Genomic DNA, 26,900 nt, shown 5'->3' on the forward strand with positions numbered 1-26,900 from the left:
ATACTTCAGGATATGGGAGACAAAGGCTGCAACACACATAGACCATGGAAGTTGCCCTGCAAGTCTAAACTTCAGAGACTGTTGAAAAACTGTTCAACTTTGGGATGGCAGTCTCAGCAGAGATTGGCAAAAAGGCTTAATTGCAGCCTCTCTCATGGATGTTCAGGCACTGCACAAGGTGGAAGCCACATTTGGCTCCAAACAAAGGGAATTCTGGGGAGGTGTATCCTGGTCTGCCCCTTTTCTCTACCTCCATCCTTCATCCAACACCTCTCTGCTCGCAGAGTCTCCAAGCCACGTGGTGGTCCCTCTTCTGAGTTTCCCCCTCTACCCCAGCTAATGCTGCAAATTCCAGCAACTCAGTCCCAGAGCTCTTGGACCTATTTCTATGCCAACAACTACAATAGCTTCTCACCCAGTCCCCAGCCCCCTTCAAAAACACTGGAATGTCAGACTTCATACAGGTATTTTTCAGCTCATTTTGGAAAGTAGTTTATATTGGCCACTACATGCTAGTGAACAAGTTTGGTCTTATTTACATACTTTGCTGTTTAAGAGTCTTTTATTTCACTCTGCCTCCCAACTTTAATCGGATCCTCATCTCATGCTGTGTGTCTGGATCACACATGAGTCTTGTTGAAGATGGGCACGAGAACATCATTGTGCTGTGATGACTACTGGGGTGCTGCTGCTGGGGCCGTTCCCTCTTGAGATGTGGTAGGAGTTGGCAATTTCAACAGTACTCGAAGATGGATTGTGTTTACCTGTACAGTATTTAGAAGAAAATCTTAAGGTGAATTTTAATCACAAGAAGGACTGGATCAAAGAAACAATCTCCCTTTCTGATCTCCTTCCAAATGAAGCCAGGAGGTTGGAAGCCACATCTGACCCCATTCTGCTTCCCAGCCTCACTCTATTCCTGGGGTGCAGATGAAAGAGCATGGGTCTCGGCCGCCTTGTCAGCAGTGATTTTTAACCTTAATGGAATATTATTAAACAGTGGATTTGAGACTTGAGGAATGTTTTTTGAACTCCTTCTGTGAACAGAGAAATCATAGTAGAAGGGTAAAATTCAAGGCACTTGATGGACTTACGAATGATCTTTTAAATAGTGACTAAGTTCTTCGTTTTAACATTTTCTGGAGTGCAGACCAGCCATCTGCTTTTGGCTCCCTGTGTTTCTTCTCTTTAGAAGAAAACACTGGTGCCCTTAGGCTTTTTCTGTTCACCTACTAAAGGAAGATCCTAATGCTTCTGTTGTTTATGTGCTCTGATTCTTCCTGAGACAGACAGGAATCAAGGTGTGTGTTGAATGGCTCTGTGGACCCTAGAGGAGGATTATCTAAATGCAGGCTCCTATGTATGATGGGCAGGAGGACCTCCTGGTTTCTCACCCAGCTCTGTCATTTACATTGACCTGTGTAATCTTGGTCAAAAATCTGACTTCGTTACCTCACTTTCTGTATCACATAATACTTGCTAAAACCAACACCATCCAAAGAATTGAGTGCCATGCTGGCGCAGAGCAGACATCTATACAATGATGTTGACTGAATGAATGCTTGAAAGAATCCTGCAACTCAGGGCCTCTCAATCTCAGCACTGTTGACATTTCGGACTGGACAGTTCTTTGTTGTGAGAAGCTGTCCTGTGCGTTGTAGGATATTTAGCAACATCTTGGCCTTTATCCGTAAGATGCTAATAGTACCCTGCCCCCGTTGTGACGGCCCTAAATGCTGCCAGTTGTTGACAAATTGGTCCCTCACCTCCACCCTCCATCCCTAGCCAGTGGAGAACTACTGATCAAAATTATAAAATTCTGTGAAAAAAATGACAGGACTTTAAAAAGTTAACAAAAAAGAAGTATTCGGGTAACTTATTTATAATTATCCTTTTAATAGAATCGGACATTAAAAGAAAGTCCAGCAGATGGCTGAATTGAAATGTATCAAGGCTAGCCTTGCAAACAGACACTATCATGTACTTTAAATGATGCTGTATGTGTTGAATGTTCCATAAATGTAAGTAATGTACTTTATGCTTCTTGGAATGTGAGCTCTGTAGAAATAGTGTTGTAGTAGAACAGTGCTTTTCTTGAATATGTTGGCAGTTGTCTTTATTTTTTTATTCAGTGCCATATTGCTGGACTATTGCTGAAAAAACTTAACCTACCTCATCAGCCCACCTCCATGACACTTCCCAGGATAAATATCAAGTGTACTATTTTTGAATTTGCAATTAGAGATTCAGGGATGGTGAGCTTTTTCTTTTTCTCACTTTCCATGGGAACAAAATTGCCAAAGCCTCACTTACTAGCCATGTGAAAGATATTATATAAAAGGAGTAGGAGAGAATGATAGGAAAAGGCAAGCAGTAGAAGAAGGATTTTATAATTTTATTATGATTTAAATACTAGTGTCTCTTTTGGGGGGCAACAAATCCTTTTGAGTGGATTTGGTATATTACCACTGTGTACAACAGTAGAAATAAGCACTGATAATTAACATTTTTTCTCAAAAGCAGGGTTTCATGGTATGGTGAAGTGGCATTTAGAGGCACAACTGTTATTACACTTACAAATGAGAGCAGATTGCTCCAAGACATCACACTCAGGGTACTCCCAGCCAGTCTTTCCTTTACTTTCCCCTCCCCCATTCCCTCTAAGCCAATAGCACCTGGTTGTCTGCATTTATGTAAATGCAGGCTCCTGTGTATGACAGGGAGGAGGACCTCCTGATTTCTTACCCAGCTCTGCCATTGACATTGACCTGTGTAATCTTGGTCAGAAATCTGACCTCCTTACCTCACTTTCTCCCTCACATAATACTTGCTAAAACCAACACCATCAAAAGCGGCCATCCCTGGGGCTGGACAGAGGACAGGAAAGATGAAAAGAAAGCTCACCTTTCCTCCATGTATATAAGAGAGGACTTTCTGCAATGATGGCAGGCATAATGCATAGCATCAACATTTAGTTTGCAGCAAGTTGCATTCTGCACCTTTTTCTAGAGATGAGAAAATGTCTTCCAGATAAGGACCCTTGAAGTGTGAGATGGAGGTTGGAAAGGAGATGGGAACCTGTGCTAAAAATGCAAGGATGGAGTAACTTCAAGCTCAGGGTCAAGTAGAGTCTATAATACAGGTGCAGTTTTATTCAGGTGTCCCATAGCTTAGTTTAAAGTCCTTGGAAGATGTAAAGACTGGGAGTAGTTAAGTCATAAAATGCCAAATGTCAGTAGGCGGGTGGATGTGAACTTCAGGAAGACTGCCTTGGAGCTAGATTCTACTCAAATTAGAGCTCTTAAATGTAGACACTTTACATTTTCTGTGGCTATGAAGGAGCATTGGGAAATTGCTTGGGGTTGAAGAAACAGGAAGGATCACGTGTATACTGTGGAAGGCTATCATTTATTAGTTCAAAATAAATTCCATGGGTTAAGTACTGATTTGAGTTCATAGGAATGTTGATGGAACCTGGGAAGTAATGAGGGGTGGGGTGATGGTGGAGGGGAATGAGTGGGGTCCCCATTGTTAAATGCAAATTGTGTGAAATTCAAAGATCTCTGTGCCAAGTCTAAAGCAATTTCTTTTACTTATGGTACCCATTGACATTAATCAAGCCAGAACATTTTCCTTTAAACCAAAAAATAATTAGCCCTGACAACTGAAGTCAAATTAGCCTCTTGGGAATGACCTAATTGTTCTTTTGGGAAGGCTGGACACTGGCTTGCCCTTGGCTGTGGCGTCAGCCCTGGCAAACCTAGGAGATCTCACAGACTCTGGTGGGTCCCTTCTTGTCACAGAAAGCGCAAAGGACAGAGGGGTTCAGGAGGTCACAGCTGTCCCCAGTCATCTGCAATGCCTCCCATCCGGAAAATTTTGTATGTAAATGCTACCCAGATTCCTGCTAAAACTCCCATTCACTGTTTGTACGTTTGACTGCCTGCCTCTTTGGTGGCTGGAAATTTCTCCCAGCTGCTGGTAGATGGGCGTGTCCACTAACCTTTTCCGCACCTCCATTTTTCTGGCAACTGCTCAAGTTTTCTGGATTGCACTGGTGGTGGCAGTGACCAAGACGAGAGCTCCCATTCCACCCTGGTTATTTTTGGCAGCTGTGAGCAATGCAAGGCCTCGACTTTTGGCACTATGTGGTTGGGATATTAGGTAAACTTTTCCTGTGCAAGTACAGACAAAGAGTCCTATCTTGCGTTCATTCATCTGTCGGCCGTTTTTACAGCATTCTGTTTTCCCATTGTTCCTAATAAGAGATGGCTCTGGAGAGTGTGAACATTTATTAAGTGTATATTGTTGTTTTTCCCCCCTAGATTGAAAACATAGATGCCTGCTTGAATTTCCTGGCAGCTAAGGGAATAAACATCCAGGGGCTGTCTGCAGAAGGTGAGTCAGAGCGCTTGTCATGAAGCTGCCTCATGATTAGAAATGCCCACCTGTTACTTATGAATGATATTAACACAATTAAGACAAGGGATGTTGGTGGGCTCCTCTGGTTTTGTTTTCCTTTAGGTTCCTCAATGGTTGCCTAGACTTGAGGATGCCAACGTTATTACTCACCAAAGACTCACTCCAAGAATGTGGATTCAACCATATCAGCTGCCTCTGCAAGACCCTGAGAGGATAGTGAAGGGAAAGCTGTCCTATTTGAGAAAGGCTTGCTTAAACAATGCTGATTTGATTCACCTGTCTAGTAATTCAGTTAACTATCAAGTCAGGCCTTATCTATGGGAGAGAGCATGCTTCACCACAGAACATATTTCAGCTGTACAGTTCCCAGGGAGAAATCCTTAATCCTTATCTCTAACTTTTATTAGAGGAAGCAGCATTTTTTCTTGCTCTTATAAAAAGCATGTGATTTATTAATGCAACGCTATATTTTTACATCGTGATTAGTTTTTAATTAACTTAAATTTGGTGGCTAATTAGCACATTAGTTCACCAGCGTTTTGCTATTAAGTTAGTTATTGGTCTGGAGATGGCTGGTTTGAATTCTCAGCCACCTCAGACAACATCTCAGCCTGAAACTTTCATGCTCTCTCCTGTTTGTAAATACAAGCAGCTGCCAGCTCAGAGCTGCCATAGGCCCAGGCATCCTCCCAAGCTCATTAGGCTGCACCTGCCTCCAGTTTTCCCAGAACAGGTAAAGCAGTTTGGGCTTCAGACGATAGCGCCTTTCCCTAGTGAGACTGCTTTTTGAAAGGATGCCTGTTAGCATGGACTCTGGTGGTCAGGGTGGGGCAGAGGAGAACAATGAGAAAGCAAACAGCCAAATGGAGCAGGTAAGTTTGCAGGCATGATGGATTCCATCTGGGACCTGTTCCTTGCCTTTGCTCTGCTACATGGTGAAAGCTTGGTTTTCTGGGCTGCGTTTCTGAGTGGTAGTCTCTTCTGGTATTGGGGGTGGGCAATATAAATGGCCATGATTAGTGCCTAGTGGGTGTGTTGTGTCTCATTGGGACTGTAGGAATTCCCAGTTGATGAATTGTAGGAACTCGGATGTGCTGGACCTGTTCCCAGTCAGGCACGGACACACTGCTTCCAGAGGTCACAGAAGCAGTCGTCGTGTGGTCAGTCCTCATTCCAGAGGGTTCCCCAGCCCTGGGATACGGACCCTCATCCATGGGGATAAGATCAGGGCTGGCTGACATGTGGAATATGCTTTGCTGTGGGGCGGGGTTTACTGGGAGTAGGCAGATGCAAATTCCCATTCAGAGGAGCACATGATTTCCTCCTGGTACAGAGTTCTTATGCTGGCTGGTAGGTGGCAGGGCATGCTCCTCCTACTTTCTGGGAGTGATTAAACTCCTGGCACAGGCCTGTGTCCCCCAGCAGAGCACAAGCAGGGACTTTTACAAGGTGTGCTTGGCAGCAAGTGGCAGCAGGGCCTCTTGGGTATGCAGACTCTGCAGGCCTGCTTCATGCTGCCTGGCTGGGAGTGACCCCTAGCCACTCAGCTATCTACCCCTTGTCCTGACTTCTGCCTCATTTGTTCTCCCCATCTGCCCCATCCTCTCTGTACCCCAAGGCATAGAGAATCTATGCAATAAGTATTTGTTGAATGAACAAGTACCAACTGTGCTTTGAAGGTTTTTATCTGTATTGGCTTCAGTTGTCACAACTAAAGCTGGAGTTTATGACAGCCTCAGTTTATAGATGAAGAAACTTTGGTTTAAAGAGGTTATGAGTGACATCCCTGAAGCATGTAGCTAGAGAGTGGCAGAGCCAGGATTTGCACCCAGTTCTGTGTGATTTCAGAGCTCATGATCATGGCATCTTCTGGGAGAGCAGGTGGATAAAATCTAGGTATGCCTTGTAAAGGTAAAGGAAATGAGGTTTAAACTCTTGGTCACCTGGAACATGGTTTCAGAAGATGTTATAGCCCATGGAGGCACGTCATACAGAGAGATACTCAGCCGTCTGCCCCTTTTTAACATTGGGATGACCCTTGGAGGCTCTGAGCATGGGAAGAGCATACCGTAGCCAGTGGTATCAAGCCATCGTGGTATAACCATGAAGGAGTTTTATGGTATTTCAGTAACTGCCTTAACTGTGCTATGTTGAATCCCCATCCTTCCTGCTGGGTCAAGACTCACTTAATGATATTTTGGCCAGAATGTATAGCTCTTTAGTCATCTTCAAGTTATTACAATTACTTGATGCCCATATTTATGACTCAGTCATGTTCGTTTTTAAACTTCAATCTCATTTTAAACTTCAATCTCAAACTTCACTACTCTACTCAAAGCTCTTTACCCTCATTCCTTCCAGTACAAATGGCTTTAGGAGTTTGAAGAGAGATGGGGGCATGCTGACTTGACTTTCTCTCCTTTCCCCTTCCCATGTTCTTGTGCCTGAGCCCCCAGAATTTAGGCAACACAGAGGAAGCAGAGTTCTGCTGCTGGGGAAGGTGATGTCCTCAGTATACATCACTGCCACTGTCTCAGCTGGTAGTCTCAGCAGGCCCTTCTGACCCGGACTCACTCCCATGTAGCTCCCAGGGCACTGGTGGTCTTCTGTGAGACTTGGCCAGATCTTTTACCTCAGTCTTATGATCCCTCCAATACCTACCATAGGACTAGCAGGAATGTGTGGGCTCCATTTTCCACTTGCAGTGGGTGGAATTGCAAGGCCTCCTGTCACCTGGCAGCAGTCCCCCACCAGACAGTCTCTCTCCAGTTCTTTTCCCCACTCAGGCGGCCAAGAGGCAGATCAGCCAAGTCTCTTCTAAGCGGATGTCCAATTTGGGACTGGAGTGCCAGGACCCTCCTTCTTGACAGCACCCCCACTTTGAGCTATTCTCAGAGCTACCACTCCCTTGACTTCAAGGGTCCCAAGGACTCTGCTACCTTGCCCCCTTGGTGAGGGGAGGAAAATATCCTTTCTCCATGATCATCAAACATTGTCTCCCCAAAATGACATTCTGTCATCTAGATCTTCTTATATTTTTTGGAGGTTGGGGAGTGATGAAGATATTAGTGGTAAAAGTGTGAACTGCTGCATTCCTTTGGGAAAGTGGCCCCAACGTCTGCCACATTCTCAAACTTATAACAAGCAAGGGGACTTAGAGCCTTTAATCCTCAAATTTGGCCTTATTCACAATTTCAGGGTACAGGCAATATCTCATTTGGCATCATTTTAAATTACAGGAATAGATTTATTGAGAATTTATCACATGTCAGTCACTGAGCTAAGTGCTGTGCATATTTATATCTTATTTAGTATCCACAGCAACCTTATGGGGTCAGTATTAGTATTATCCCTATCATACGGATGAGCAAACCAAGGCCCAAAGAAATTAAGCTAAACAGTTAAAAAAAAAAAAAAAGGAGAGCCACAAGATCAGCAGTGGCTAAACTACCCATATCTGCTGATTCAAAGGCCTAATGTGTGCTAATGCACATTACTGTGTATGTTTCTATCCACCTGCATAACTACTAGCAAAGCAGTGTGGTGTATTAAAAAGTAATGTGGATTTAATGCTTTTTGTTTTCCTTTTGAAGATGACTGAGTGCCCTGAGGCTCCTTCTCTGATGAAAAAAACACCAGCAGTTGGAAGGCCTCATAGATACATCTCCACCCTTGCCCAGTCTAAAGCTGGGTTTGCATTCAGGAGGGTGTATGCACCTGTCCTGAAAGCATTTCAGCAGCTCAGGCCTGCCTTGACCCGCCTGCTAGAGAGCCACAGGGAGCCTTTGTTCTAGGGCACAGACAGCAGATGCTTGGGGGGCAGAGGCTGCAGGCCCAAGTGAGCCCCATGGAGGTGCTGCTGGTTTGGGGAACTTCCCTGGACTAGGCCTCCCTGCCCCGTCAGTTTTCCTGAAGATTGAACCCATCTATTTGCTCTTGGAGATGTGCCAGAGTCCTGTGAGCTTGGGCCTCCCTTTGCCCTGGGGTGATGTTCAAAATCCTCCACCAACCCTTCCCCAGAACACACCAGCTGTCACCGCCATCTGTAAACCTGCCCCTGTGAGGAAGGATGGCCTTTATCTCTGGCCATTTTGAGAACACCTGGGGTTTGTGCTATCTGGCCCTGAGCCCATCCTCCTGCAATGGAGAAGCGGAGGTTGGGGAGTAAGGCATATTCTATCTAGTTCAGCAAATGTTTCCTGGGCACATCCTGTATGCCAGGCCCAGTACTAGGCACTGGGGTACATCAGTAATCAAGTCAGTCATATTAAACTAACCTTGATTCCACTTAATAAGAGAGAGCTGTGTTAGTGGTAAGCACAGGATCCAGTGGTGACCAAAGAAAGGCAAATCAACTTTTCCTGGGGCTCTCAGTGGGGCTACACAGAAGTGGTGATGATTTCCCCCAGATTTCTTGGGATGAATAGGCATTTGCCAGACAGAATAGGAAGGTGAAAGGAAACCTGAACAGAAGATCAGGCATAGGTAATATTAATACGATGGAGGGAAACCTTGCAGACATTGTATACACAAAAGTAGGAACATCCTTCCAGGTGGAAGGACTGTATGCTTTGAAGTGAAACCAGTTGCTGATTTGATTAGCTCAGTCCTGGGTGTGCTGCCCTGATGACCAGAGATCTAGGTACTGAGTTTGCTCCTCCTCTCATCCCAAGCTAGAAAGCAGGAGGTCTTTCTGGACCTGGAGGGTGAAAGCAGCGGGTGGAATGTTTCCATTTCCTCCTACCTATATTACCTGAGTATGGCATTGACTGGGACTTTCAGTTTCTGTTTCTTAGCAGAAGGGGCACCATAGGCTCTGCTCACACCCTCTCATCCCACTTCTCTTGCGGGTAGAGTCATTGGCAGACTTGGAGAGCAGCAAGAACACAGAGGGCTGACGAGTGGAGGGGCAAGTTAAGTGGTGGATGCCGGTTATGCAGCCAGCCCAACTGCAGGGACAATGCTGCAGGATCCACAGTCCTTAATCAGCTGGGTGAACCTCACACAACCATGGCTCAAGGGAATTGAATAGGAGTTCTGCAGCTCTGTGGTCTGCACAGCCCTCCCTTTGGCTTTTAATCCCTTATACCCTACAAAGCAGGTTTCTTTGTATTAGATTATTTCAGCACTTGTGCCATTGTAAACCAAGCCTGAAGTTTCTCTTTAAAAATATTGAAAGAAAATAACTCCTATTTATCTTACTCTTCATTCCTGGCATTACCTACAGCATCTATGCAGATTAGGACCAGCCAATGGGAAGAAAGCGATTAGTCCGAACCCAAAGAAAGTGGAGCCAAGGCAATACTAATTCAAATAGGAATTGGAATATGAGAATATGGCCTGTGCAATATGCTTTCCTATTGCCACAAGAGTGGCCACAGGAAGAGAAAGAGCAGGGCTCCAGTTTGGGTTTAGCCACAACTGGCTAGTGTCTCCTCGGGCAAGTCAGTTCTCTCTAAATCTACATGTTTTTCCTTCTCTAGAAGTCCAGAGGGCGAGGTTAATCAGATACAAAATAGTAACTCCTTTTCCAAAGCCTTGGGGAATGTCATGAGGGAAACATTCTTGTGGGGCTTTGGGGTTTTTTTTTAGGCTTCCTGTGGAGCTGGCTTACCAAGCCTCATGGAACAGACAAATACCATTTGGAAATATGGAAAGAATAGAATTCTAGCTATTTTGGATACTGTCTGTTATAGACCACCCAAGGTAGAAACTGTGTGGCTGTCGGCACATTCAGCACTCTTGAGTTTTTGTAATCGGAAAAGAAAATTAAACAGTTATGATGTCCATCAATTGGTGAATGGATAAACAAAATATGGTGTATCTATATGACAGGAATATAAAAACTGACAAATGCTCTAACGTGGATGAACCTTAAAACATTAAGTTAAGTAAAAGAAGCCAGATGCAGGCCCGGCGCAATGACTCATGCCTGTAATCCCAGCACTCTGGGAGGCCGAGGTGGGTGGATCACCTGAGGTCGGGAGTTCAAGACCAGCCTGGCCAATGTGGTGAAACGCCATCTCTACTAAAAACACAAAATTAACCGGGTGTGGTGGCACGCACCTGTAATCCCAGCTACTTGGGAGGCTGATGCAGGAGAATCACTTGAACCCAGGAGGCAGAAGTTGCAGTGAGCTGGGATCACGCCACTACACTACAGCCTGGACGACAAAGTGAGACTCTGTGTCAAAACAAACAAACAAACAAAACCAGATGCAAAAAACTATATACAGATGCTCCTCAACTTACCCTGATAAACCCACCATAAGTTGAAAATAAATGCATTTAATACATCTAACCTACTGAACATCATAGCTCAGCCTAGCCTACCTTAAATGCGCTCAGAACACTTGAACACTTACATTAGCCTATAGTTGGGCAAAATCATCTAACACACAGCCTATTTTATAATAAGGTGTTGAATATCTTGTGTAATTTATTGAATACTATACTGAAAATGAAAAACAGAATGGATGTATGGGTACTTGAAGTACAGTTTCTACTGAATGTCTATTGCTTTCACACCATGGTGAAGGCGAAAAATTGTAAGTAAAACCATCGCTAGTTGGGGACCATCTGTATTGCATGATTCTATTTATGTGAAATATCCAGAAAAGGCAAATCTGTCGAAACAGAAAGCAGATCAGTGGTTGCCTGGGAGTGGGTTTGGGGATTGATTGTAAATGAGCACAAGGAATCTTTTTAGGATGATAGAAATACTTTCTAAATCTAGAATTTGCTAAATTTACTAAATATCATTAAATTGTACACTTAATTTTATGAAATTACACCTCAGTAAAACTGTTTTAAAAACCAGAAAGATTACCATTGTGTTTTCTCTAATGTTAGATCATTCGTGATTTTCCTTTCTGGTCACCAGTGACTGTGGCATACAGGGATGAGCAGAGAGAATGGACCACTTCTCAGGCTTCCTTTGGGTGAAGCGCTCTGTAGTGGGTTCTGAGGAGGCTACAGGTAAAATGGCCACATTTTCTCAGCCAAAAAGGGAAGTACAGAGTTGGGCAGTATCCTAGGTGCACTCGTTTTCTCATTTATTGTTTATTTTATTTTATTTGTTATTTATTTATTTATTTATTTTGAGATGGAGTCTTGCTCTGTCACCCAGGCTGGAGTGCTGTGTCGCAATCTCGGCTCACTGCAACCTCCGCCTCCCAGGTTCAAGTGATTCTCCTGCCTCAGCCTCCCAAGTATCTGGGACTACAGGTGCCCACCACCATACCTGGCTAATTTTTTGTATTTTTAGTAGAGACAGGGTTTCACCATGTTAGCTGGGCTGGTCTCGATCTCTTGACCTTGTGATCTGCCTGCCTCAGCCTCCCAAAGTGCTGGGATTACAGGAGTGAACCACCATGCCCGGCCTCATTTTCTCATTTAATCTTCAATTAATTCTCATAACAATCCTATAGGAAAGATACAGTAGGACATATGCTCATTTTAAAAAAGAAAACCGAGGCTCAGAGAGATTGAATCCTGTAAAATCTCAAAGTGTATAAATGATGGACTGTAGAGATTTAACCACAAGTTTTTCTGGCTCCAAAAAATGAGAGATCTTTGTTATAAAAATGCTGCCTCCTAAGAGGAAGTATATTTATTGGAGGAGCACTATAGTCTCTGACAAATGAAAAAAATGTTTTAGGGAACAATGGCCATTCTGATCAGTAAACGACTAAATGACCGTGGTAGGTATAGAATACAACAGGACTGGCTCTGTTTGTCTGCACTGGGATTGGGCTAGTAGGTTATGGAGGGTGCTGATGTGAACATGCCTACTTTTTGCAGTGGATGACCCCTGATCCTCTGGGTATGCTGAATTGTTAGCTCCTCTCCTCTTGTTTTTTTCTTGCATGGTTAAAAAAAAAAATGCATCATGGAATATTTGACATCCCAGAAAAATAAAGAATACTCAAATACCTACCAGCTAGCTTAATAAATAAAACATGATGGCTATGCAAGTAAGCCAAGTTACACAGTGTTAGAAAACTGGACCCTGAGTCGGAAAACCTAGATTCAAATCCCAGCTCCAGTGTTTATTACCTTGGACAAGTCGTAAAACCTTTCTGAGCTTCTGTTTCCCCTTATGTGAAAGAGGGATAATCCTACTCACTTCCCATATTGTAAGGATTAAATGAGATCATGCATGTAAAGAGCTTAGCCTGATACACACTGGTTAATAATAGCTCTTATTATTATAAACTATATGACTTGATAACTGTAAAAGGCATTAAAAATAAATCTTACATAGATTTCATCTATCCCATCCCCATAATTAACAGTGCTTTCTCCCTTCAGTGAATTCAGTTTTGAGGGGAAATTGTTTTCTTAACCTTAATAGGCACTAACTTGTATGTCAGCCCTTGCTTGGCTTACCTTGATTCTGTCCCTAGCTCTTGTCACACTGCCCAGTTGGGTGACTATAGAGATGTCACTTCACCTTGTGGGCCTTTGTTTTCCCATAAGTAAAGTGAGTAGCTAGCTGAATTATTTCATCCAAGCCTCACGCTCTGATTCTCATGTACCACTGAGAACATTTGGAATCAGAAGTGGAACACGCTACAGGTGTGTGCCTCTCCTTTGGCTTCTTTAGTATGGAGAGGGAAGCATGGCTGAAGGATTAAAGCTGAATTACCAAAAGAGACTGAGGGGCTGGCCCACCCCTTGGGCGTTTCTCTGCTTCACACATCACACAGAGTGGTTTATACACAGTGACTTTGCATCCTGACTTGCCACATCAGTCCTGGCTACCAACTGTGGTCTGGTATAATTAAGAGCTCCCCACTCCCTGGCTTTCATTCTCAAAAGAATCATAGTTAACACAATAGATTAAAAGGTCACCATAGTAAAAACTGTCATTTTTAAGGTATGAAGCTGGAACTGTATGAGACTCTCATTCAGGATTCTGGGGTTGTAGTCATATAATAACCAAGATGAGTGAAGGACTTCACTGTTTAAAGTGCGCTTTTGCCTAAATGCTCCCATTTGTTCTGCAAAACAACCTGTGCAATGGGGCAAAGTGGTGTCCGTATTGCCTTTTTACTGAGGCCCAGAGAGATTAAGTGACCTGCCTGGGGTTGCACAACCAGTAAGTGATAAGAATACAGATTGGAACTCATGGCTTAGGTTTTCCAAATGCTGTGCTCCTGTCTGCTTTGTCCTGTGATAAAATCTGCTAGCTCCCAGAGTAGGGTGTGAAGGCTGGATTCTAGAAGTTTGTATTGTCAGTTTCTTCAGAGCCTGGAGAATGGGATGCTCCAAGGGGAAGTAATTCAGCCTGACCTAATCAGCAAATCATATCAGGCCAAGGCACTGGCAGGGCACACTTCCTTTTCTGCATGGAATGGAGCTTGCTTCTGAAAGGACTCCATTCATACTTTCTGCCCTTCAACTAAGCCTTGGAGGAAATTCTTGTTCCTTCACTAGCAGCCTCTTTCCCAGCCCGGGGCTAACCTGTAAGTGTGCATTACCTACCCTTCTAACAAGGCCTTTGAAGCTTTCTTGCTTCACATCTGTCTTTCCTCCCTTGCCAGTTAAGAAAAACCCATTCTAGAGTGATAGGAAAGCAGAGAGTGCTGAGTATGTTTGCCCCCAAGGTTCCTTGTCCTCTGTCCCTCATGCTCAGTGGCCCCAGAACTTCACTCTTAGGGTCTGCTCAGACTCTGGCCATCTGCATCTAGTGTTAACTGTATAGAAAGGAGGGATCTCCCAAGGAGGAGTCCCTCATGAGCCATGGCCTTTGCCTGTGAGTAAATATTTTATTCTCCTCTGCAACTCTTTATGCATGCCTTGAGGCAAATGCATTTTAACATTGAAAAATACTGTCTGGAATAAAAACAAACATTTATTCCCACTCTGTTCTAATTTCTTTTAATGTAGGGAATATTTTGTATGAGTCCATTATGGAAGCAAGTCCTTCTAGCCTGTCCTATACCCACCCCAAATTAGAGTTATTTGTTCAGCAGATGAGGGACACAGAGCCACGTATTTGAGAGTAGAATGACTGGGGAAAGCAGAGCATGCAGATCATGGAGTGGGACAGCAGCCACTTGGCACACTCATTGTGGCTTGAAGCTTAGAACATGGACTTGGCAGAAGCCAAGTGCACTGTGAAGACCTATGAGCTTCCCCCAGTGCCAGAGTTCCTCCATCCCCTGCCTGTAGAACAAGCACAGTCTTGCTCGAGATGCTTGCTTTTTCAGTGGTGTCCTTACTGAGAATTTCCCCTTGGCACCTACCAGACATCTAGTTGCAACTTGCCTCCTGTATCCACTCTAATCCTGATGGCAAGAATAAGCTAATTTCTTTGTGGTATAGGCCGATTTTAATTGACTGTGATACCAATGAAGTGTTCAAAGCCTGTCATATCCTAAAGAAATCAAACTCACGTGCAGGCTGAAATAGCCCGTTGAACAGGAAGAAGAGCTCCCCATCTGACAAGAGTCTCTTTATTGTCTTGCAGAGATCAGGAATGGAAACCTCAAGGCCATTCTAGGCCTCTTCTTCAGCCTTTCCCGATACAAGCAGCAGCAGCAGCAGCCCCAGAAGCAGCACCTCTCCTCACCTCTGCCGCCCGCCGTGTCCCAGGTGGCCGGGGCCCCCTCCCAGTGCCAGGCTGGCACCCCTCAGCAGCAGGTGCCAGCCGCTCCCCAAGCCCTGTGCCAGCCTCACCAGCCAGCACCACATCAGCAGTCAAAAGCACAAGCTGAAATGCAGTCCAGGTGGGGGCTCCTTGCCAACTGATGGTTCTGTTTCTCAGGCATCTTCCTCCACACCAACCAATCTCTAGGCTTTCCTGTATGGGTTTTTCATTTGTGCTTCTTCAACGCTGAGAGCTACTGGTGGTTAGTGAGAAATTAGCATGGCCTTGAAATGGATACAGTGAGGAGCCCTTCTTGTGTCTGGCGGAGATGTATACTTTTATAGGTCAGAATTGCCAGCAGCCAAAGCTAATTAGCTGCTCCTGCTATTATTCTGGCCTATTACACACATGCTTGTAGGCAATAAACAGCCCCTAAAATAGACTTCAAACCCCTTTTGTGTGTCTGCCTACAAGCCGAATGTTCAGTGTTATACATGAGAGTAGTTTTACTTAGTGGAGGTAAAAGTTCTATTCCAGTGGATGCCTCTGCTTTGCCAGAACAGGAATATAGAGGGCACTGAAGAAAGGTGGCAAGGGAAGGGGGCAGCCATCCCTGAGCAGGGCAGCATCGCCTAATGGGAGCAATTACCATTAAATGTGACTGTTGTGTTGAACTGCCATGGGGAGAGTCCCACAATGCAGGAGTGGTCTGCAGGGTTAGGGCCTGGATTTTGTTCCCAGGGGGACTGACGTTTGCCAGTCATACTCACCAGGTACAAGCCAGTTGTCACTGTAGTTACCATCTACTGTGCTACAATGGAAATAACATCACTTTGTAAAACTTTTGTCTTAATGGCAGAAAAAAAAAGGAAGACTTGAGGCACTAGAGAGTTCTTGACTCGAGGTCAAGTTCTACAGAAAAGTTCATACTGTTTTCTTTTAAGCCACAAGACTTCAGCTGTAAACCCTAAATGTCACTGATCAGATTGATTGCTTGATTTCATCCAGTGTGTGCTGAAGTATAATGGCCTTTCCTTTTCATTCCCCCAAAGCACCAGCATTAATAATCATAAGGCTTCTCACATACCTTGATATACCTTTTATTACCCATTGTAGTTAGGCAGAGCACAAAGCTGCTCCAACACAGCTGCTGCCTTATAGACAGTTACAGCCTTCTTTTTTCCCCATGAGAAGTGCTATTTCCCAATTGTGATGGTGTTAAAACCAGCAGTGATGGGTGTAATGTAAATCAGGCCCCGTAATTAATTATCTAATTATATCCAGTTTGCATTATGGAAATTTGTGGGGTGGGAGAGATGCCTGGATTAGCAATGAGGAACAGACAGCCTAGCAGCCAGTTGCCGAACCCTTTCCCTGGAGAACTGCCTGAGTGGGAGTCACTCCCAGTCAGAGCTTCCCTGATGGACATGGATGATTTAAATGATCAGGGCGTCATTTCCCAGACTGCATTCTGCCAAGTGCTTATTCCCTGGGATGTTAACTTGGGTCATATTGCAGGAGATGAGTTCTGTGGGGGGGAAAATATTGGGAGATAATTTGGGTTAAATTGTTATATGGCTGTCATTGTAGGTCTACTCAGATCCTTGAACCTGCCAATATGCATTTGTTTATTTAATTGGTATTAAGCCTCCCATGTGCCAGACACTGTTCTAGGCACTTGAGAGTCAAGAATGAATGAGATTGCCAAGGTGCCTGCTCGCCTATGCTCCTGGAGGAGGCAGGCAAACAAGCACATGAACAGGGAAGGAAGCTATCAGATAGTGGTGAGTATTATAATAAGACGATGGGATTCAGAGGGGCTGGGTTGCTAATTTAGGTTTGATTGATAGAAAGGTCTCTCTCAGCACATGAATGGTAAGCTTGGTGTGTTGGAAGAGCATAAACAAGGTTATTACAGCTTAGTAGGGGAGGAGAGGGACCAGTGATAAGGTGGTTTGGAAGGAGAGAGGGCCGCTACCATTTATGTGGATGACAGTGTGACCTGTGGTCCCTGGAGCTGTGCATTGCTATGGTACTCTGGCCCTGTCATAGAGTGCCAGTTAAACTGGATAGGGTTTGGACTCCATTCTAAGGGTGACAGGAAGCCATGGGAAAGTCTTAAAGTAGTAGAAAGACTTGATCTGATTGGCAGGTCAAGAAATCCACCTTTGCTCCTCTTTGGAGAATGAGATTGTGGAGGAGCAAGAATGGAAGGAAGGACCCCAGTTGAGAGGACTTTGCAATCCTATAGATAAGTTGGGTCAAGGTAATAGAAGCAGAAATGGAGATGAACAATTCTGAATCCTTAGGCAGTTGAGCCAAGAGGCATGCAAAGAGATGAACTCTCTGGAGTGACGGAAAGAAAGGAATCACAGCTAAAGCCTAGATTCCTGGTTTGAACAGTTAAGTAAGTGGTGGTATTATTCTTTGAGATGAGGAAGCCAGGGAGAGCAGGTATGCATTATGAATGTTCAGACAGGCGGTGACACAGAAAGGAGCATTCTACAAACTTGGCCACAGCACTCTTCTTATTTTATAGAGCATCTCACTGCATAGGGTTCCAAGGAACATGCATTGAGAAATACTGGTTTATGCCACTGAGCTTTGCTAGCCTGAGGCATCCATTTCCATGGTAGGCATTTGTTTTCTTAAAATAACCAGATATTCCAGTCAGAGCACCCATCTCCCAGTACGCCAAGACATCCTACTACTAACGAGTGCTTGACCTAAAGAAGAGCCAAACTTGGCCGGGCGCGGTGGCTCAAGCCTGTAATCCCAGCACTTTGGGAGGCCGAGACGGGCGGGTCACGAGGTCAGGAGATCGAGACCATCCTGGCTAACACGGTGAAACCCCGTCTCTACTAAAAAAATACAAAAAACTAGCCGGGCGATTTGGCGGGCGCCTGTAGTCCCAGCTACTCAGGAGGCTGAGGCAGGAGAATGGCGTAAACCTAGGAGGCGGAGCTTGCAGTGAGCTGAGATCCGGCCACTGCACTCCAGCCTGGGCGGCAGAGCGAGACTCCGTCTCAAAAAAAAAAAAAAAAAAAAAGAAGAGCCAAACTTACTTGAGTCAGGTTTTTACATTCATTTATTCCAGCTACAAAGTGTCCTGCCATCATGGCCCACCACCTACAGTGGTGACATGGACTGGGCTTTGGAGTTGCTGTATGTTCTCACCCCTTCATCTTGCCCAGGTTGGGTTAATTCTGCAGAAGGCTGGTTTTATTCACTATATCCTGATACTTTCTAATTTTATTTCCAAAGGATAATCTTGTTCTCAAGGTCTAGTGATATGCTATCCCATGCTAACACTCTGGCTATAAATTTAAGAATGATAAAATTATATCAGTGTCTTGGTCTCCAAATTCTATATTTGATAACCAAAATTCCAAAGGTAGTGGTTTGGACCCTTGATTATGAATGTCAAATGTTGATGCCAACCCCCCACATGCCAGGTTTGTTTTGTTTTTTCCGTTAGAACTCTGCCTAAAAACTATTTTGAAGCTACCTAGTTTCAGCACCCCTGGGAGGTAGCAAATACTAAAGCTTGGACAACTTTCCGTGAAGTTTGCTAGTAAAGGAGCTATGGAAGTTGGCTAAGAAAATCTGAGAATTTCTTTGCTCCACTGGCGTGAAGGAATCAGAGCAAATCCTCCATGACAGCCTCATAGAGGTTCACTTTGCCTCCTCACCTTAGCTCATCTCACAACATGGTGGCCAAGAACGTAATCCACATTTCACTCTGTGAAACTACCCCCGGTCTAGAGTCCAGGAGAGGAGCATAGTCTCCAGGAATTGCTTTTTTTCTCCATCTGTGTCTACACAGATAATCAGTATTCAGTTGTTAAGGAATAACCCAGAAAATGACTTTATATTTTTCTCTATTCTCCTCTGTCTCTTCACTGCCTAAGACTAGTAAAACCAATAAATTATTTCTTACCTCAGATCCTTTTATGAATGTGGTACAGGATGTATGGATGCAAGAAAGATAAATATTTCTTTCATAAAGCAGTAAATAAGTTTAACTTTTTCTTTTATAAAGCCTAACTAAAATTCTTCATGTGTACCAATTTGTAGTACAGGAAAAACAGAATTTAGTGAGTTTAACAAGCATTAAACGGTCATTTCTATAGCATTAAAAGCAAAAATTTCCAAGATCAGCAACATCTGGGTATAGATTTGCAAACATCTATGCCCTTGTTTTGGGTCACCTTTATGGAATACTGAGGACATTCATCTGAAAAGCACCCCAGTAGAACAAGCATGTGAAATAGAAACATCTCAATACTTTAGAAAGGCATAAAGTTGGTTTACTTGTCAAGGACCCCATATTTTGAGAATAAGGCCTTAAGAAAGACATTTGATGTTTAAAGAAACACACACATGGATGCATACACGCAATCATTCTGAGATAATCTTAACAGCAGTTTCTTCACATTGGAGATCTATCAAATCAGTAAAGTGAGACCTAGAAATAAAGCTGCGTGTCATAGAAAACAGTGAGCAGGGGGAAAGAAACAACAACATCCCCACTGTCAGAAGACTCTTTGGATTTGTGTGTCTAACGTATCTTCTCTCTCCTCACTCAGCTCTTCTACTTTTTTCTTTCCTATCATGCAGTGCATCATCCAAGGACTCATCTCAAAGCAAAATCATCCGCTTCACTCTGGGTCAGAAAAAGATCTCTAGGTTAGACTTTCTCTGTGTCCTGCAAAGCATGGTTTAATCCCAACCCACTGTTCCATTGTTCCCTCTGTTCTGGCTGAGTTTCCCTTTGGTCCTCTCCCCGTTTCATGTTTGCAGTTCGAGAAAACTAAACGTGCTTTGGCTAATGGTTCCATGGTGCAGAGCTTTGAAAGTGGCCATGGGATTGTTGCAAGTGTGTGAGGGGGGGGAGTGACAGAGTGCAAGTGAGATTGAGGTGTACATGACGTTTCACATTTTCTTGACTTTTGGCTTTGACTGCTTTGTCATCAGAATCCATTCTGATTTAGGTAAAGGTGAGTTTCTACACAGTTTTTATAGTGGTTTTATGATGAGTTTGCTCCCTGCTTCATCCTGGCCCTAATCCCACCTCGCCTGCATCTCATTTATGTGTGTTGTGCTTTGTGTTGTTGTTAAAATTACTAATGTGGGTTTGGTTTTCTCTTGAGTTATAAAGACCTGAGCATGAATCCATATTGGGCAGAGGAGACAAAACACCAAGGCAGCTATGTCTCATTTTTGTTTCTGGATGCTCTTAGGTGCCATGGAGACCGCCTCAGTTCCCTGAAAATAAAAAATATCCTTGCTCACGAGCTAGTTCTCTTAATTCAGACTTTAACCTGTCTGCTGCCTCCTAGAAGGACCCATTCTATGGTATGGGAAAAGCCAGTTACATCACGTTGCATCATTGCTTCTACTGTTATTTTAAAGGTACCAACAGCTAACATTTATTGAATGCACTAATTCAAATGCGTCATCTTATATCATCCTCATGCCAGGCTTCATGAGGTAGGTCATATTATTATCCCCATTTCACAGATGAGGAAACTAAAATTTAGAAAGTTAGGTCATCGTGCCCAAGGCCACACACATAAAAAATGGACGAACCAGGATTTGAAGACAAGTGGTCTAACTCAGAACCCTCAGTATAACCACAGTGCTACACCCTCTTCCCCCGCCTCTCCCACCCCCGCTTCAATTCTGGTATCTCTGTGGTTGTTGAGGCTGCTTTTTAAAATCTTGTGTTTCAACCACTGCTCTTGGCTTTTTCTCTCACACTGTACTTGTGGCATCCTAACAGAAATTGCTGCTGGGGTAGAATCTCCTCCTTATTATGACTGGTATTTATTTATTTATTATTTATTTTTTTGAGATGGAGTCTTGCTCTGTCACCCAGGCTGGAGTGCAGTGGTGCAATTTTGGCTCACTGCAAGCTCTGCCTCCCGGGTTCACGCCATTCTTCTGCCTCAGCCTCCGGAGTAGCTGGGACTACAGGTGCCCACCACCACACCCGGCTAATTTTTTGTATTTTTAGTAGAGACTGGGTTTCACCGTGTTAGCCAGGATGGTCTTGATTTCCTGACCTCATGATCTACCCATTTCGGCCTCCCGAAGTGCTGGGATTACAGGCGTGAGCCACCGCACCCGGCTGACTGGTATTTTTCATTGAATTCTTATTTAAGGGGAAAGGGAAATCCATACTCATATCTGTCTTCATTTCTCACAAATACATACTGAATAACTGCTCACTTGCTGCCCCAGTGTATTAGCCTCTAGGTGCCTTTCCTTAGCCAGAGTTTACCTTTTTTTTTTTTTTTTTTTTTTTTTTTTTTTAGACAGGGTCTCACTCACTCTGTTGCCCAGGCTGGAGTGCAGTGGCGCTATCATGGCTCGCTGCAGCCTTGGCTTCCTGGGCTCAAGCAATCTTCCCACATAGCTAGGACTATAGGCACATGCCTCCACACCTAGCTACTTTTTTTTTTGTGTGTGTGTAGGTGGGAGGTGGGGTCTCAGTGTTACCCAGGCTGGTCTCCAACTAATGGGCTCAAGCAATCCTCCCTCCCGCCTTGGCCTCCCAGGGCGCTGGGATTACAGGTGTGAGCTGCTGAGCTGCCGAGCCTAGAGTTTGGTTTTCTAAAGTGCTTACACTTGGGGACAACCAGGTCAGGCTCTGCCTGGCTGGCGAGGGAGAAACCGCATGGCACTGCGCTTCTCCATAGAGCAAGTCAGCGTGTTACCTAGACTCAGTGGAGGAGGACAGTAGGGAACCTAAGTTTGTCACCACTTCTGGTAGCCATGCAGAAAGTGGCTGCCTTCCCTGACAACACCAGGCCCAAGTCAGAGCGGACACCCACTGCTCTGGCAAACTGGTCCTTTCCCAGTTAATTTGAATGTCACACAAATGCACATACATAGGAAAGGAAAGGGGAGGGATGAGCTGGGAGGAAACCTGACATTTAGTGCCTGTTCCCACGATGTGCTCAGTCCTGCAAGATAAAGAAAACAGGAGCTAGCTGGGGAAATATCTAATTGGAAGCACATGCCCATCCCGTGAATGATTTGTTATCAGTCCCAGATGATGGAAGGAGGCAGTGGGAAGAGAGGAAGCACTGGAAGATGAGGGCGTGTCAACCCTGTCCTGAGGCTGGGCTGGGCACAGTGCTTCTGGGTTTACCCTAAGCCAAGATCTGGCTTTCCCTTAGTGTCATATCCCCCACTTAGAGTTTCTTTGAGATACGTTTTCGTCTCTGCTGAGGCCAACAAAGGGATGCTTCTTTGTTTCAAATGAAGCCTTCAAAGGCTCTTCCTTGCCTTCTCTATACTCCCCTTTCCCCATCCCCAGCCTTAAGCAGGATCCTGTGAAGAATTTTAGCTGATCAAGCACCACGAAGCACAGCAGTAAAGTTTGGTTGCCACAAGAAGCAGTCCTACTCCTTCTGGCAGAGTAGGCCACCTCCCCTGGAGCTCTGGAAATAGGTCTTTTGTTGGAGACCAAGCATTGATGGAACACCTGCCAGAGCCCAACACTTTGATGGGCACCAGGGGTATTGAGAAGAATGGGAAGCCTCACCTTTGAATCTGGATGTGGGGAAGGGGCATATGGAGGGAATCGATATGAGGGTGAAAGCTCTCCATGGACTTCTGCCTTTGACCACTCTTATTGCCCCCCCGGCCTCCCTGGTGAGACCAGGGAGGCTTATTTTACCTGCAGGAGGCAGAGAAACATAGTGGCTATGAGGTGCAGGTAAACCTAAGTGAAGGCCCATCCTTACCACTTGCTGATGGTGTTACCTGGGCAAATGATTTGATCTCTATGAGCCTGGGTTTCCTTATTGGCCAAATGGCGTAGTCTTGCCTTGCTCACAGCGTTATGAGGCTTAAATAAAGTCATTTTATTAATAATTATAAATTAATTAATAAAGTCATTCCTTATTCCTGACATATAATCAGTTCAAGTTTGGCAGTGTTGGGTTCATCTGGGCCAGGGAAGGCAACCAGAATGCCTCTAGAAAGTCCTGCAGAATTGATCTGTATGCAACTATCTTGTGGAAAAGAGGCAGTGGGGTTAGCAGTTTGATCCTCTCTGCCTAGCTGCTGGATTGAAAAGCAGATGCCATGGAAATGAGAGAGATTTAGTATTTAATCATCTCGCCTGGCAAAAAGCATCTCTGATTATGACCGCGCCCCCCCCCCACCCCCCAAACCCTGGCATGTGCACACAAGCTGCCATCCTTCCTGGGAGGGGCCATCCTCTGCCTCCAGCCTTTGAAGTGGTTTTGAGGGGAAGAACTGCTTTTTTTGCCATCAGCACGTACATCACGTGGAGCAGAGGAGCCGGGATGCACTCGTAGGTTATGTGCTGGGAATGACAGTTTTACTGCCCTGCTTAACTGGCTCTGCACACGTTGGAGAAATTGACCATGGCTCTAACAACAGCAGGATGATTCCCCCACCTCTTACACCACTTCCCTTAAGCTTAATATTTTAAAAACCCAACATGTATATGTTTCAAAGAACCTGTCTGTGTTCTCTGTTATTTGTAACTGTGTTTGGACATACAGTGATTATGAGAGGTCAAGTTCCTCTTGAGAAGGAGCTATTGGGACTTTCTTGTGCTGTAGGGGACACAAGATTGACCTGCCACGCTCCCCTCTTGCCACACTGCCTCAGTAAGGCAGGCCCAGCAGGCAGCATCTGTTGTGATACCTGCAGCTGTTCCACAGGAGCCAAGACCTAGCTCTTCAGCAAATAGGTATTCTAATGCTCCAGATGGCGGATGCTTCCAGACTGGAGGTTGATAGACATTCCCATGATACACAAAGATGTTAACAATAATGAATTTCAAAATGTTAGCCAGAGGCCTCAGGTCTGCACCACTGGTAAACAAGAAGATATTCTGCTTTTCAACTCTACCTGTGCTCTTAGCCTTCTTAATTAACACCATACCCCTGGAGGGCAGGACAAAGCCCAAGCTCCATAGTGTAGCATACAAGGTCTTCCCTGCCCTGCCCTGCTTGCTTCTCTAGCCTCATTTCCTCCCACTCTGTCCCCCGAGTCCCAGCACACACCAGCGCTTTCTTTCCCCTGTACTTTCTACAGGCTTTCCCTTGAAGTGGCATGCTCTGCCCCCTGCTTTCCCATCCTCTACTCACTTTCCCATTCAGCATGCTGGACTTGCTCTGGGGTCTTCTATGCACTACCTTTCCTGATCATCTCACCAACCTCCAAGATTTTCATTTCCTTCTCTGAATACCTTCTGAACTTCACGTATTTTATCAATACATGTGTAATCTAGATGTCAGCTGGGGTCGACAAGCCCCTTGAGATCTGGGTAAGATTGAGCATTCTAGCTCTGCCTCTTTGAGTTTGTAGAAAGTCCAGTGGCCTCCCAGGTTTGCTTGGGTGTCTCAGGTTCTCGTGGTCACCTTTGGCTTTGAAATCCTGCCCTTGAACTCCAGTACTTATACGTTCAGTCTGAGTTAGTTCAGTTTGTGGATGGACTCATCATCCCAAGAGATGTTTTGGTTCCCTCCTGGGTGAGTCCAGGCTTAGCTTTTTTCTTTCTTCCCTCATTATGGCCTTTGTTTGTGAACCAAATATTGTTGAAAATGTCAGACCGAGGGGGCTTACTTTGGAGCAAGCAATGATCTGAGCCCATTTACAACAGAACCTAACTGTTAAACTACAGAGTTAACATAGATTCTCTCTGAATGGTGGGAAAAAGTACATGATCTCCCTCCAGTTTTCTGATTTGATGAAGTTCAGGGAGCCATCCTGTCTAAGGTGTGGAGGTGATAGTGGTCAGGGGTGGACAGGAGCTGGCTTGAGCTTTGTGGTGGCTTCTGATGGCTATATGCAAACCATTCTACCTTTGCCATGTCAGCTGTCCTCACAGTCCTCAAGAACTCCTTCTCCATGTTCCAGAAGGCTTGGCACAATGCTGCAGCCATTTGAACGATGTGCTGCTCCCATCAAAAGAGCAGCTAGCCACTGACTCAGTGAAAAGAATCTCACCATGACAACTCAAGGGAGACCCAGAACTGTCTTAGTCCAAAACCAGGGATGTTTCATTCCAGAGAGTAGAGCCCACAGATACCCCAAGTGTACGATCTCAGTCAGCCACAGATATTTGGATTGAGTAGTTTCTCTTCTGGAATGTTCCTAGGGAGATGATGAGCCCTGCTTGCCAAAGCCTATCTTGCCTCTTTGAATATGTTCATCTCAGACTCTTATATATTGATTTTTGTCCAGTTCTCTCTGATACTTTAACCTAGACTCATCTGTTTTCTTCTTGATTTATCCAATTATTTCTGGTGCCATAGCATGTTTCTTTTATGCCAATGTCCAATCCCTTCATGAACCTGTGTTCAGTGGAGAAGACGAGAAAGGAAACTACCATACGTTGGCCAGACATTAAGCCATTTCGGATTTACAGCTGTACCCAATGGTATAGTTGTTAACTATTGGGTGTAACTTTAAATATTATTCATCATTATTCTAAAGTTACAGGTAAGGAATATGAATCTCAGAGAAGTTATGAGACTGCTCCAGGGTCTTGTGTATGGCAAACACCTGTATTCTATCCATTACACCATGCTGCCTCACAGAGGACCAGACTGTCTACCTGATTCAAGGTTGTATCTTTCCCATCCTATGCTTTGATTGTTTCCCTCTATCCTGTCCTAAAAATCTGCTGTGGTTCAGCCTAGGGTCAGCACAGTGGGGGCTCTCCAGCAACTCTGAAAGGAATGCATCTTTCCCCTCTTCATTGCTTTTTGCTTCCCTGCCCTTTGCAAATTCCACACTTTGGTAGAATACTGTGACCTGCATTCTCCTACACCACTTAATACCATTGCTGTGACATCATCTTGGAACAAGTCCATAATCCTTTTCTAGGCCTATCTGTGGTCTGTGGGCATAATGATTCCTGAAGACTATGTCTGGTTTAAAAAGTCCAGCCCAAGGGAGGTCCAGATCTTCACCTGCAGAAGCTCCTCTATTGCATGTGAGTAATCAGATAGCACTGACTTGAAGGACTTGCAGAACATTGTTTGCATTGGAGGCAGAACCAAGAGGTACTAAGATCCCACTGCTGGACCTCCTTTGCCAGATGTGCTAGCCACATCTGGTCCCCAAACACAGGCACTGGCACTGCTGGTATTTTGTACTCCATTCTGTGCCTGTCTTTGTGGAGTGAATGTCCTCTCCAAACAAGATGGGGTAAATTAAGTAAGGGACAAATCCTTGCAGTGCAGTGGAAAGTAATTCTCACTGCAACATGTTGGGGGGAAGAGCTAACCCCCTTCCTTCTCTCCCAGCTTTCAGTCAGGGAATTGGGCCAGCTTCTTTTTAACTATATAAATTTTACAGTCCCCTCACACCAGCTCATGTTCTCTGTTTACTCTACAACCATCTTTCTTGCCCAGCCAACAAGAAAAAGTTTAAAGTGATTGCCTGCTTATATCTAAAATGCTTCCAGACTGTAGACTTCTTTGGTGCTTACAGATTTGCATGGAAAGAGAAGGCTGAAAGTTTATGACTTGAAAATTCAGACTTATCACTAGATCTAATGCTAGTCAGTTGAGGTTCCAGTGGCTTTTAAACACAGCTAAGTGGATTTCAGCTGAAAGATATAACTAAACATTTCATCATTTATTCATCTTTCAACTTTAATTATTGGAAACAGCCTGCTTTAGTAATTCCCTGGACCAAAATTCTGATTTGAGGAGTCTTATCATTAACTCTTTGGTGAATGGGCCATAATATCTTTAGACACATTATGGATGGTGACTTTATTTCCCAAACCACCCAGAATGAGGTGTTTTGTTTAAAGGGAGAATGTTGTGTGTTTGTCTTTAGGCTAACAAATTCCTACCAGTTTTACAGGAAAAATGTG

The 26,900-nt window shown here is 44.5% G+C and overlaps 1 protein-coding gene across 4 annotated transcripts in view; it reads left to right on the plus strand.

The window, feature by feature from the left end:
• NAV2 (neuron navigator 2) overlaps positions 1–26,900 on the plus strand; it is a 767,943-nt gene that overhangs the window by 509,235 nt on the left and 231,808 nt on the right. For 3 of the 4 annotated variants that reach the window (XM_011937488.1, XM_011937486.1, XM_011937487.1), the window contains exons 4-5: positions 4,326–4,398; positions 14,900–15,158. In XM_011937488.1, coding sequence (XP_011792878.1) covers positions 4,326–4,398; positions 14,900–15,158 — 332 coding nt within the window. Of the gene's footprint in view, positions 1–4,325; positions 4,399–14,899; positions 15,159–19,639; positions 19,709–26,900 lie in introns of all 4 variants that reach the window. The other variant, XM_011937485.1, reaches the window with a different exon arrangement.

The sequence above is a fragment of the Colobus angolensis genome, unplaced genomic scaffold (assembly GCF_000951035.1).
Source record: "Colobus angolensis palliatus isolate OR3802 unplaced genomic scaffold, Cang.pa_1.0 Scaffold164, whole genome shotgun sequence".
Taxonomy (NCBI): domain Eukaryota; kingdom Metazoa; phylum Chordata; class Mammalia; order Primates; family Cercopithecidae; genus Colobus; species Colobus angolensis.